This window comes from Pollachius pollachius (assembly GCF_949987615.1).
Source record: "Pollachius pollachius genome assembly, chromosome: 15".
Classification (NCBI taxonomy): Eukaryota; Metazoa; Chordata; class Actinopteri; order Gadiformes; family Gadidae; genus Pollachius; species Pollachius pollachius.
In genome coordinates, this window is record NC_136948.1 from 3,115,166 (window position 1) to 3,128,671 (window position 13,506).

Here is a 13,506-nt window from a genome sequence, read left to right on the forward strand (position 1 = left end):
TTTATGATGTTTGGCTGGCAATGTTTATCTTGGCTGCGTCTCCACCAGAGTCCAGTGGGTTAGTTACAGAAACTCTCTCTGTTCTCGTTGTTCTTCTTTGGTTCATAAACATGTTGTGAAGAAGCAAACCTTCTGATCGGCAAAGCTCAGGTCATTACATTCAAAATGAACTTTTACACTGAGATGGAACAACCTCATATCTTTCATTCAGTTTGAGTTGAATGACTTTATCTTCATTTGTGTTTTTGATACTGCGTCAAACCCCCACCTACTCCTTGATGACATGAACTGAATGAAATCACTTTGGATTAAAACATTCTCAATCACCTAATACTGTAGACTTAATATAATGATTGGTTTCTTTATATTCTCTTGCATTCCACTATCTCGCTGTGAAGCGTTTTGATTGGCCGGCTCGTTGACCCGCCCTCTCTCTCTCACCCCAGCACCACTGTCGGCGGTGCGGCCGGTGCTTCTGCGATAAGTGCTGCAGCCACAAGGTGGCGCTGCCACGCATGTGCTTCGTGGACCCCAGTGCGCCAGTGCGGTGCGTGCGGTGTGCTGTCCCAGCGGGAGAGCGATTTCTACGACAAACAGATCAAGATCCTCACCGGAGGTCAGAGGTCAACTAGAGACCCAACATGATTATATAGAGAGGGAGGGAATTATGGCACCCTGAAGCAAGGGGACCCCTGAACCTTACCTGCTCCTTCATGGCGTGTTTGTAGTCTGTCTGTTAGTCTCTTTGGATATAAGGGTCTGCTAAATGACCAAATATTATGAGTAACTAAACAGTGAGTTAATGATTAGTTTGTGTGTTTGTGTGTGTGTGTGTGTGTGTGTGTGTGTGTGTGTGTGTGTGTTACGGCCTCTGAGCAACGGAGGCATTTTCCTAAGTCAGCCAGAGGATTTGATGCCTTGCTCAGTAGCACTAAGTCACTCTGACTGTTTCTGTGTGTTGTTTCAATGTGAATCTCAAGGGGCTGCCTTCGTTGTCACTCTGGACTCATCGGGGAAATCCCAGAACATGACCTGCCGACTGGCCAACAACCACAGGTACAGTACACCTGTACACCTGTAGACCAGTAAACCACAGATCCAGTACACCTGTACACCTATAGACCACTAGACCACAGGTAGAGTACACCTGTTGACCACTAGACCACAGCTACAGTACACCTGTTGACCACTAGACCACAGGTACAGTACACCTGTACACCTGTTGACCACTAGACCACAGGTACAGTACACCTGTAGACCAGTAAACCACAGGTAAGGTACACCTGTTGACCACTAGACCACAGGTACAGTACACCTGTTGACCACTAGACCAAAGGTACAGTACACCTGTTGACCACTAGACCACAGGTCCAGTACACCTGTAGACCAGTAAACCACAGGTAAGGTACACCTGTTGACCACTAGACCACACGTACAGTGCACCTGTACACCTGTTGACCACTAGACCACAGGTAAAGTACACCTGTAGACCAGTAGACCGCAAGTGCAGTACCGCCATCTGCTGGCCAGTCCCATCCTTTCCATTCCTGCGTTGCTAAGCCATGTGTGAACAGGCAAGACGGAATGTTCCAGAGCGTAGCTAGCGGTGCCGGAATGTTGTCCCAGTGACAGTCGAGATGCTACGCGCACATGCATACACACCGTCTAACTAATAGTGGGAGGGTGCGTGCACATGCACGCACACACATAAGGTGAGAAGCTGACCAGTCCATTCTGACTCCTCCCAAATCTTCAGCTGGACCGTTCTACTTGTTGATTTCTTTCGTGTTATTCTCAAATCAATTAAGTCGGTGTTCATTATGTCGGCACGCACATACACACACACACAAGTATGTAAGGGTCCACACCATGCCTTGCCCCCCTCAGGTACCTGTTCCTGGACGGGGAGAGCCACCTGGAGGTGGAGCTGTCGCGTATCTCCAGCTTGCAGGTGCTGATGGAGGAGTCTAGCCCAGGAGGTGAGACCGGTCCTGGGTTAGGGCTCCGGCCTCCGCGGTGACGTAGAGACTGACGGTGTAGCTAGGTGTTGACGTAGAGACTGACGGTGTAGCTAGGTGTTGACGTAGAGACTGACGCTGTAGCTAGGTGACGTAGAGACTGACGCTGTAGCTAGGTGACGTAGAGACTGACGCTGTAGCTAGGTGACGTAGAGACTGACGTTGTAGCTAGGTGACGTAGAGACTGACGCTGTAGCTAGGTGACGTAGAGACTGACGGTGTAGCTAGGTGTTGACGTAGAGACTGACGTGTAGCTAGGTGTTGACGTAGAGACTGACGTGTAGCTAGGTGTTGACGTAGAGACTGACAGTGTAGCTAGGTGACGTAGAGACTGACGCTGTAGCTAGGTGACGTAGAGACTGACGTTGTAGCTAGGTGTTGACGTAGAGACTGACGGTGTAGCTAGGTGTTGACGTAGAGACTGACGGTGTAGCTAGGTGTTGACGTAGAGACCAGCGTGTAGCTAGGTGTTGACGTAGAGACCAGCGTGTAGCTAGGTGGTAGCGTAGAGACTGACGCTGTAGCTACGCCAGCTACGCTATAAGACGCAGGCTTCAAGTTTGTCCTTCTCTCTCCTCGTGATGCCCTCACCCCGCTGGACTTCAACTCGCACCCCAGGACTCTCTTCTCTGCTCCTCCCTCCTCCTCTGTGTTTAACTCCTCCGCTTCCTGTCTGCTGCCCTTAACCCTTCTCTCTCTCCTCCTCGCCTCCTCCTGCTGCGTGCTCTGGCCTCAGAGAGCAAGGAGCTCGCCTTCAGCCGTCTGCTAGAAAGCAAGTTCCTCTCTGAAGGTTAGCCAATCACCAGCCGGCGCCATCCTCATCCTCACCGTGTCTCTGCTCCCAGGCCTTCTCGTCCCGGGACGAAAAATGCCTGACAGGATGCTAGTCTGAGAGAGAGAGGGCGGGACTATCAGGGACATGGTTTAGTGGAGAGAGAAGGGGCGGGACTGTCAGGGACATGGTTTAGAGGAGAGAGAAGGGGCAAGACTGTCAGGGACATGGTTTAGAGGAGAGAGAAGGTGCGGGACTGTCAGGGACATGGTTTAGAGGAGAGAGAAGGGGCGGGACTGTCAGGGACATGGTTTAGAGGAGAGAGAAGGGGCGGGACTGTCAGGGACATGGTTTAGAGGAGCGAGAAGGGGCGGGACTGTCAGGGACATGGTTTAGAGGAGCGAGAAGGGGCGGGACTATCAGGGACATGGTTTAGAGGAGAGAGAAGGGGCGGGACTGTCAGGGACATGGTTTAGAGGAGATAGAAGGGGCGGGACTGTCAGGGACATGGTTTAGAGGAGAGAGAAGGGGCGGGACTATCAGGGACATGGTTTAGAGGAGCGAGAAGGGGCGGGACTGTCAGGGACATGGTTTAGAGGAGCGAGAAGGGGCGGGACTATCAGGGACATGGTTTAGAGGAGAGAGAAGGGGCGGGACTATCAGGGACATGGTTAAGAGGAGAGAGAAGGGGCGGGACTAACAGGGACATGGTTTAGAGGAGCGAGAAGGGGCGGGACTGTCAGGGACATGGTTTAGAGGAGCGAGAAGGGGCGGGACTATCAGGGACATGGTTTAGAGGAGAGAGAAGGGGCGGGACTATCAGGGACATGGTTTAGAGGAGAGAGAAGGGGCGGGACTATCACGGACATGGTTTAGAGGAGAGAGAAGGGGCGGGACTATCAGGGACATGGTTTAGAGGAGAGAGAAGGGGCATGGTATAGAAGAGGTTTCCATTTCATTACCGTTTCCATATTTATACTCCTTGTAAAGCTCACAGGAAGTACGAGACCGTTGTCTGTACCAGCTCAGAGAATGTAGTTCCTGCCTCCCTCAGTCTGCCTTCATTATGGGTCTGTGTGCAGTCGCCTGGGTTGAGAAGGAGCAATGCAGCATGGGAAAGAGAATGGAGGTTAAAAGCTTCCACCATAGGAAGCTTTTATCCAAAGCTTGAGTGCATTCACTTTGAGCATGGGTGGTCCGCTGGGAATCAGACCCCCAACCCTGGCGGCGCTAATGACCCGCTCCACCCGTTGAGCGAGAAAGGACCTCTCTGGACCACAATGGATTATTAAATGTTTTGAAAATAAATAAAATACTAATGGAGGGTGCCAGGCTAGCCAATCAGAACACTGCATGTTGCCCTAGGAATGGTGAGACGGTACGTGCACACATACCAGAACACACACTGGCGGGAATCAGAGGCTTATGCTGAAATGGGGGAGAAACTAGAAGGAAGTTCAAGTACTTCCTGTTCTGATTTCACCAGAAGAGATTTCACAAGAGAACAGGAGTCTGTGAGGAGGGTGGGGTCACGAGTCTGTGAGGAGGGTGGGGTCACGAGTCTGTGAGGAGGGTGGGTCAGGGGTCTGTGAGGAGGGTGGGGTCACGAGTCTGTGAGGAGGGTGGGTCAGGGGTCTGTGAGGAGGGTGGGGTCACGAGTCTGTGAGGAGGGTGGGTCAGGGGTCTGTCATGTAGGGGGGGTCAGGAGGAGACAACACAGAGCTCCCCACGTCTAAAGAGTAGAAGGAAGGCGGCGCCGGTCGGGCTCCATGTGTGTTCCTCTTTAGTGTGGAAGACGTGGGGGCCCTCCAGCCTGCTCCACGGCGCAGCTCCGTCTCATCAGGACCAGTCTTATGAGCCCGGCCCTCGGGGGCCCCCAGCCGGCCCTCGGGGCCCCCAGCCAGCCCTCGGGGGCCCTGGGGGCAGACGGTTGTTTATCGTTCACACTGCACTGGACGCGCTCCAGCTCAGTGTTGACTGGGTGAGGGAGGGTCGGGGGGACCTGAGGAGCCTGCGTGTCGGGGTCTCACCAGGTGTGTGTGTGTGTGTGTCCAGGTGGGGGGTCCCGGGCCAGCGGCATGCTGCTGGTGCACCGGCCCCAGGGGTCCCAGGACTCCCAGCAGGTCCGCATGGAGGCAGTGGAGGACCGGAAGGAGGCGTCCTGGTGGCTGGGGGCCATGCACAAGGTGCGCACGCACGCACGCACGCACGCACGCACGCACGCACGCACGCACGCACGCACGCACGCACGCACGCACGCACGCACGCACGCACGCACGCACGCACGCACGCACGCACGCACGCACGCACGCACGCACGCACGCACGCACGCACGCACGCACGCACGCACGCACGCACGCACGCACGCACGCACGCACGCACGCACGCACGCACGCACGCACGCACGCACGCACGCACGCACGCACGCACGCACGCACGCACGCACGCACGCACGCACGCACGCACGCACGCACGCACGCACGCACGCACGCACGCACGCACGCACGCACGCACGCACGCACGCACGCACGCACGCACGCACGCACGCACGCACGCACGCACGCACGCACGCACGCACGCACGCACGCACGCACGCACGCACGCACGCACGCACGCACGCACGCACGCACGCACGCACGCACGCACGCACACACACGTCATCTCTCCCTATCTAACCCCCCATTTCTCTGTGTCTCGACCTATCTCTCTCTCTACCCGTCTCTCTCTCTCTCGCTCTCTCTCTCTCTCTGCCTATCTCTCTACCTGTCTCTCTACCTGTCCCTCTCTCTCCCCAGGCAGCCAAACTGCTTTATGAAGCAAAGGACCAATGAGTAGCCAGCTGGGCGGAGCTACACACAGACCACACCCCGGTTGACCTCTGACCTACCAGGACCCCAGGCAACCTTTGACCTCGGCAATCATCCCGATGTTGCTGGATGCCGATGATGATTCCTGCTCATTTATTGATTATTAGTGACGCTAACCAAACAACGCTACACTACCGGAGAAGTGCTTCTGCCAAACTTGCAAACCTCTTTATGACACTTCCTGCTGTCCCTCAGCGCCCAGATTCCTACGGCCTGTTACGGACATTGGGACATCATTGATGATGTCACAACACACCAACCAACAAAGTAACCAACCCACCAGGGGCTCCCCTCGTTTGGTTTGTAAAACTAGCGTGTGTGTGTGTGTTGCCCCCTTGTGGTCAGTCAGTGTTATTTCCCCATCGCACACCGACCCAGCATGAGTTTTTAAATTTGAGCGGCGACGTGATGACAACATTAAAAACCCTCCCGGGACCACAGTTTACATGCACAGGTGTGAGGTTTCCATGGAAACCACCAGCCTAAAACACACCTCTAATGATCAGCACGGCTGTAAAGTTCACTTAACCGCTTTTATTGTAGTCCCACGTATCACATTTTTGTAAGAAGTATTTTGTTAAATATTCCTATTTTAACACAAACAGTCTTTGCGTACTCTCATAATTTTTACTGAAGGATTACTATAGTTTTTTGTAGCATTTGTATAATGTGAACGGTTCCTTTGGTGTTCCTTCTCAAAGACCTCCCCCGGCTTATTCTCCTGATTTAAGTTCTGGTCTTTGATATTTTCTACATCGTCTGCGCGGCATGAATCCTTCCCCGCGCAGCTCAGAATCTATGACGGCGCGCTAGATGCTCCTACGATGAGATGTCGGGTCAGGCATAGGGTCTCTGGTTCTCAGTTCGACACGTTGCTGGCTACCCCGTTTGTAGTTGCGCTGTCCATATCCTCAGGCCAAATACAAAGCTTTTATTTTGAAAAGAAATCTCTGCAATCTTGTTCATTTTTAACGAACCAATAGGAGGCAGGATCTAACCTTTTAACGAACCAATAGGAGGCTGGATCTAACCTTTTAACGGACCAATAGGAGAAATCTCTGCAAGGTGTTGCTATAGTCCTGAGTGTGGAGAGGTGGAGTGAGGTGGATGTTCGGTGGTCAGATGATCTGAGGTCAAACCGGACCTTCCCAGGTTCCTCCACTCTGTTGGTTCAGCCCGTTCGAGCCCCCCCCCCCTCCCTCCAGGTACAACATGGTCCGCTCTGCCGTCTCTCCGTGGAGTGCCCCCCCTTGTCAGACCCCCCCCCCCCCCCCCCCCCGAGCGGTGTTGTGCTTCATTGGTTCTCCAGGAGGTTTTGAACAAAGTTCTGCGTTCCCTGAACCAGCAGGGCGCTGTGTGCTGCACTTTACACACACACACACACACACACGCACACACACACACACACACACACACACACACACACACACACACACACACACACACACACACACACACGCGCACACGCACACACGCACGCACGCACACACTGCTTCCATCCATACAGACGATATGTCCCCTGGTCCTGTTTATTATTATGGTCTGGACGGATTAATAAAAGTGTTTATATACATGTCTGGTGTCCTGTGTCTTCCATTTTGTATTCTGTTTTTGGATAATTATTTTTCCGTCCTTCTATTATGAAAGAAGGACTTTGATATAAATGTATTAATGTTTGTAGTTGGTGTCAGCATCACTGCTTTTGTGGAAATCATTGAGATGAAATTGTACCTTGAAACTGCAGAAAGTATATTCATTTATTCAGATATTGATCTCTCGCAGACCAATACTGTAGGTCAATATATATGTATTTTATCCTCCACACATTCCAAATATATGAATGGCGGTCAGTAGAATACTTCATCTACTCTGCCGTGATTCGAGTGTAAACCATTACGTCACTCTAAAGAGTCCTAATAAATAAAAATCTCTGGTGCCTTTAATCTTCTGTACGAAGAGACCAAGTGATGACCGCGTCAGCGGCGCGACCATTCATCAGCTAACGGGAGGGGGATCTTTGGTCACACCTATTCTACAATAACAACGATTTCCTCAAAGTGAACATTATTTTAAGAAACAAATTTACAAAGAAACACTTCTTTCTTAAAATTACATAAAAAATACAAAGCGGTAGTGCAATGCTGTATATGACATAAAAATAGATAGATAAACTCCCCCTTGAACTTAAAATGGTCTCGTCCACTCAGCAGCGTCAAAGCGCACATGTTCGCCCTGTGTTTGTAGGCTGTATTTGTGTGTATGTGTGTGTGTTGTAACATTGCTGTGTATGCAGAAATACTACCGACAACACTCTTGACATTGGCAAAGTAACTTTGTGAAGCGACTTTCTTCACTATCAATGAAAGATATCCCGACATTGTGATAAGTGAGGGCTAAAAAGTTGTCCGGGGGTTCGAGCGGAGACGCGACACGCGTCCGGCACCGTGACGGGACCCTCCTGACGGGAACAGGTACGCGCACTACATGACACTGGGGGTCTTTCCGGTGTAGTCACCGTGTAGGCGGGGTGCGTGTTGCCTTGGACCTGCAGCACTGCTGCGCGTTGCAGCGGTCCAGATCCCTGCGGTGATCCATCTGCAGGCTGGATTAGCTTTATGCTCCTCAGCTGTCAGAGGTGAAGCCGGTTTAAGGTTCTTATTGTCCTGCCCTCTTAAGTTAGACCTCCACCGGTACCCGTAGCACACGCTGGGGTGGTGTGTGGGCAGATGACGGGCTCGGGTTAACCGGGAGTAAACGCCTGTTAACCGGCGGGGCTCCGGTATCACTGCCACGTAGCCTGAAGGCTGGGGGGAGCCCAGCTGGGGTCCACAGCTAGTCTTCCACTGGTCCAACACTAGCCTTCCACTGGTCTTATACTTGTCTTCCACCAGTCCGGCACACATTTAATCTGTCCCAATCTGGCAACACTGCCCGCAGCACCGTTACCGTCCCCGACCCTGAACCACGTCGAGTCTCAGCGGGCTCCACAGCACCCATATCATACCACGTCCCCTCGTCGCACCCACCTGAAGGACGCATTCCGCTCACCCAGAGGGTCTAAAGCTCCTTCCGGGACAGAAGGGCTGTAAACACTGAAGCGGACTATTCTATAACTCACAAGTCGTTCAGAAACGATAGGTAGTTTACTTTATAGAGTTCTCTCGCCACCCGTGTGGTGATTTTAATCCGTTATTCAGACACTTTTACCCAATGCCCCTCTAGTGACTTCGTCTCTTGTCATGCTTATTATGATCAATTTGACTCCATATGTAGAGGCAGCGAGATGTTTATGTTTTGGACTCCAAACCGCAGTTGGTTAAAGAGTGTCTAACGAGGGTGAGGGTAAAACATCAGTGTTATTATGGACCAGGTAGGGGTTAGACAGTACAGACCCAGGTCATTAAGGAGCAGGCAGGGGTTAGACAGTACAGAGACAGGTCATTAAGGAGCAGGTAGGGGTTAGACAGTACAGAGACAGGTCATTAAGGAGCAGGCAGGGGTTAGACAGTACAGAGACAGGTCATTAAGGAGCAGGTAGGGGTTAGACAGTACAGAGACAGGTCATTAAGGAGCAGGTAGGGGTTAGACAGTACAGAGACAGGTCATTAAGGAGCAGGCAGGGGTTAGACAGTACAGAGACAGGTCATTAAGGAGCAGGTTAGACAGTACAGAGACAGGTCATTAAGGAGCAGGTAGGGGTTAGACAGTACAGAGACAGGTCATTAAGGAGCAAGTAGGGGTTAGACAGTACAGAGACAGGTCATTAAGGAGCAGGTAGGGGTTAGACAGTACAGAGACAGGTCATTAAGGAGCAGGTAGGGGTTAGACAGTACGGAGACAGGTCATTAAGGAGCAGGTAGGGGTTAGACAGTACGGAGACAGGTCATTAAGGAGCAGGTAGGGGTTAGACAGTACAGAGACAGGTCATTAAGGAGCGGGAAGGGGTTAGACAGTACAGAGACAGGTCATTAAGGAGCAGGTAGGGGTTAGACAGTACGGAGACAGGTCATTAAGGAGCAGGTAGGGGTTAGACAGTACGGAGACAGGTCATTAAGGAGCAGGTAGGGGTTAGACAGTACAGAGACAGGTCATTAAGGAGCAGGTAGGGGTTAGACAGTACGGAGACAGGTCATTAAGGAGCAGGTAGGGGTTAGACAGTACGGAGACAGGTCATTAAGGAGCAGGTAGGGGTTAGACAGTACAGAGACAGGTCATTAAGGAGCAGGTAGGGGTTAGACAGTACAGAGACAGGTCATTAAGGAGCAGGTAGGGGTTAGACAGTACAGAGACAGGTCATTAAGGAGCAGGTAGGGGTTAGACAGTACAGAGACAGGTCATTAAGGAGCAGGTAGGGGTTAGACAGTACAGAGACAGGTCATTAAGGAGCAGGTAGGGGTTAGACAGTACAGAGACAGGTCATTAAGGAGCAGGTAGGGGTTAGACAGTACAGAGACATTAGGGAGTCCCCCCAAAGCAACTGAACCCATCTTCTTTGAACTCTGTGTTCCGGCATTCATTATGTTTTTGTTTATTTCCCAGCAGGCTTTGCGCCGCGGACATGGGGCGGTCATGCAAGAACTGTGGGAGCACGTCCATCGATGTGGACCAATCGCGTGGCGATGCGGTCTGCATGGGGTGTGGCTCGGTGCTGGAGGACAACATCATCGTGTCGGAAGTGGAGTTCGCTGAACGTGGCGGGTCGGCACACGCCATGGGACAGTTCGTCGCTGGAGACAGTGAGTACTTCCTGTCTGTGTTGTTTGTTGAGGGACTACTCCCGGTCGGGGTTGTAGTTCTGTGAGTACTTCCTGTCTGGGTGGTAGTTTTTGAGTACTTCCTATCTGTGTGGTACTTCAGTGACTACTTCCTGTCGGGGTTGTAGTTTAGTGAGTACTTCCTGCCTGTGTTGTTGTTCAGTGAGTACTTCCTGCCTGTGTGGTAGTTCAGTGAGTACTTCCTGCCTGTGTGGTAGTTCAGTGAGTACTTCCTGCCTGTGTGGTAGTTCAGTGAGTACTTCCTGCCTGTGTGGTAGTTCAGTGAGTACTTCATCTGTGTTGTTGTTCAGTGAGTACTTCCTGCCTGTGTGGTAGTTCAGTGAGTACTTCCTGCTTGTGTGGTAGTTCAGTGAGTACTTCGTCTGTGTTGTTGTTCAGTGAGTACTTCCTGCCTGTGTGGTAGTTCAGTGAGTACTTCTTGCCTGTGTGGTAGTTCAGTGAGTACTTCCTGCCTGTGTGGTAGTTCAGTGAGTACTTCGTCTGTGTTGTTGTTCAGTGAGTACTTCCTGCCTGTGTGGTAGTTCAGTGAGTACTTCTGCCTGTGTGATAGTTCAGTGAGTACTTCCTGCCTGTGTGGTAGTTCAGTGAGTACCTCCTGCCTGTGTGGTAGTTCAGTGAGTACTTCGTCTGTGTTGTTGTTCAGTGAGTACTTCCTGCCTGTGTGGTAGTTCAGTGAGTACTTCTTGCCTGTGTGGTAGTTCAGTGAGTACTTCCTGCCTGTGTGGTAGTTCAGTGAGTACTTCGTCTGTGTTGTTGTTCAGTGAGTACTTCCTGCCTGTGTGGTAGTTCAGTGAGTACTTCTGCCTGTGTGATAGTTCAGTGAGTACTTCCTGCCTGTGTGGTAGTTCAGTGAGTACTTCCTGCCTGTGTGGTAGTTCAGTGAGTACTTCGTCTGTGTTGTTGTTCAGTGAGTACTTCCTGCCTGTGTGGTAGTTCAGTGAGTACTTCTTGCCTGTGTGGTAGTTCAGTGAGTACTTCCTGCCTGTGTGGTAGTTCAGTGAGTACTTCGTCTGTGTTGTTGTTCAGTGAGTACTTCCTGCCTGTGTGGTAGTTCAGTGAGTACTTCCTTCCTGTGTTGTTAAGTGAGTACTTCCTGTCTGGGTTGTAGTTTAGTGACTACTTCCTGTCTGATTTGTAGTTTAGTGACTACATCCTGTCTGGGTTGTAGTTTAATGAGTACTTTCTGTCATAGTTTAGTAGAAAGTAGGAGTGGTCTCTGAAGTATACATGAAAAACTCGTGTCACATTTTCATTGGCAGTATTGATCTAAACATTTTAAAAGTGAGCGTTCTGTAGAAAATGTTGCGAAAAGATTCAGCAGTGCTTAGCTGTCACTTCATGTATTGTATTGAACAGCTGACTGCAACGTGGACTTTGTTCATCAGCGTGAAGTGACTGGACTCTAAGAGCCAGGAGCGTCGCTAGCAATTGAAAACATTCGGGGCTGTAGCCCAGAAGTTGGAGTCCTTTTTAAAAGGGGGGTTCGGGGGTTTCTCCCCCAAGAAAATTTGAAAATCGGGCCGATGACCATGCAATTGTAACGTAGTTTGAGAAGTAAAGGAAAGCCCAATCGTCATGTCTGACTCACGTCGGGGCAGGCCTACTGAGTAGGTTAATGTTTACGTTAAGGATAGGAGAAGTGCACCACATACACCAGCAGCCAAAATGAGACATTAGAAAAGCCTGTAGCCAAATAAACACTGTCATGCGCCTACCCGATGTCAAGTGGACCCGGTTGAATTCACTCTGCGGGTCTCCTGAATCTGTGCAAGCAGCACTAAAGAGCAATATCGACGTGATGGGCTATGCATAGAGAATCAAATTTGCAACATTTTGCAACAAATGATTCTAAATCTGCCCATAAATGTACACTTCAGGATTTTGCGGTTTTCACTGGCTACAATATTGCATCTGTCAGTTGTCAAATTTGCTAAACAAAATTTTAAACTTCAATAATTGTTCATAGTCAACTTATATAGTCCATTTATTTAAGCTCTCAACAGAATAATCATCAGTGTTGGGACTAACGCGTTATTAAGTAACGCGTTACAGTAACTACGTTACTTTTGCCGTAACGAGCACTGTAACTAATTACTTTGTCAAAATCAGTAACGCGTTTATCGTTACTAAGATTTAAACAGGCTCGTTACTCGTTACTTCACGTGCATAACCCAGGACTACAGTTTCCGTGGTGGACGTGAAGCGGACGTGAGTCACGTGACGCAGCGACGCGCAAGTAAATGAATTAAAACAATGGCGGCAGTCGACGACGGTCCAGGCGTTGTATTTCTCTCATGGAAATATGCACATTATTTTTCCTTTCTGACAGTAAAAGACATAAGGAATATTTTGGTGACCTGTCATCTTTGTGGAGGTTCGAAAACTCAAGCCACATCAAAAACTAGCAATTCTAATCTGATGAAACATCTTCAGAAACAACACGCATCTACCAAGCTAGTTGAAAAAGACCCTGAAGGTAACACAGGTGATGCTGCTGCTAACGTCAGCTCCGCCGACGCTAAAGGAGAAGCCACTCCAGCCAAACAACGAAAGCTTGATTTTACAAAGCCTGTTGCACAGTCTATTACCCAGACACAGCTAAACAAATGATGGAGATGTATGGACAAAGACTGATATAGACATAGACATACTACCATAGACTACTAAAGCACTTTATCCACCATTATTGATTTCATCAGTTGTTTTATTTATCTAAATGGCCAGAGTGGAGGAAATATTATTTTTGTTAAACATTAACCATGTTTGTGAGGCTGAAAGTACTTTTTATTTATTTAGTTTCTCTTTGTTAGGCTGAAAATACTTTTAAGTTTGCCCATCATTATTGACGATGAGGTCTCCAGTTGGTGGAGTTTAGCTGTTTTGAGTTAAGGTTAACTTACAAAGAACGGATGAACCTCACTGTGTTTACATTGTAAACATCTATTGTATCAGTTTTGCACTATTATTGAGTCCTACTGTTGCTAAATGGTAGGAGGCACAGTTTAATTTTTGCACTGCCAAAACTATACTTTGTACCTGTTTCAATGGCTACAATAAATATGCCTATCAAAAGT

The 13,506-nt window shown here is 50.0% G+C and overlaps 2 protein-coding genes across 2 annotated transcripts in view; both read left to right on the top strand.

The window, feature by feature from the left end:
* zfyve21 (zinc finger, FYVE domain containing 21) overlaps positions 1–6,936 on the top strand; it is a gene marked incomplete at its 5' end in the record, with an annotated part of 7,768 nt that extends 832 nt beyond the window's left edge. The window contains 6 exon segments of the mRNA XM_079752213.1: positions 447–530; positions 532–616; positions 981–1,056; positions 1,888–1,979; positions 4,846–4,976; positions 5,586–6,936. Coding sequence (XP_079608339.1) covers positions 447–530; positions 532–616; positions 981–1,056; positions 1,888–1,979; positions 4,846–4,976; positions 5,586–5,621 — 504 coding nt within the window. The 3' untranslated portion in view covers positions 5,622–6,936.
* Positions 6,937–10,215: 3,279 nt separating this feature from the next.
* brf1a (BRF1 general transcription factor IIIB subunit a) overlaps positions 10,216–13,506 on the top strand; it is a gene marked incomplete at both ends in the record, with an annotated part of 40,804 nt that continues 37,513 nt past the window's right edge. Inside the window, one exon of the mRNA XM_079751990.1 lies at positions 10,216–10,393. Within this exon, the coding sequence (XP_079608116.1) occupies positions 10,216–10,393 (178 nt within the window). The remainder of the gene's footprint in view (positions 10,394–13,506) is intronic.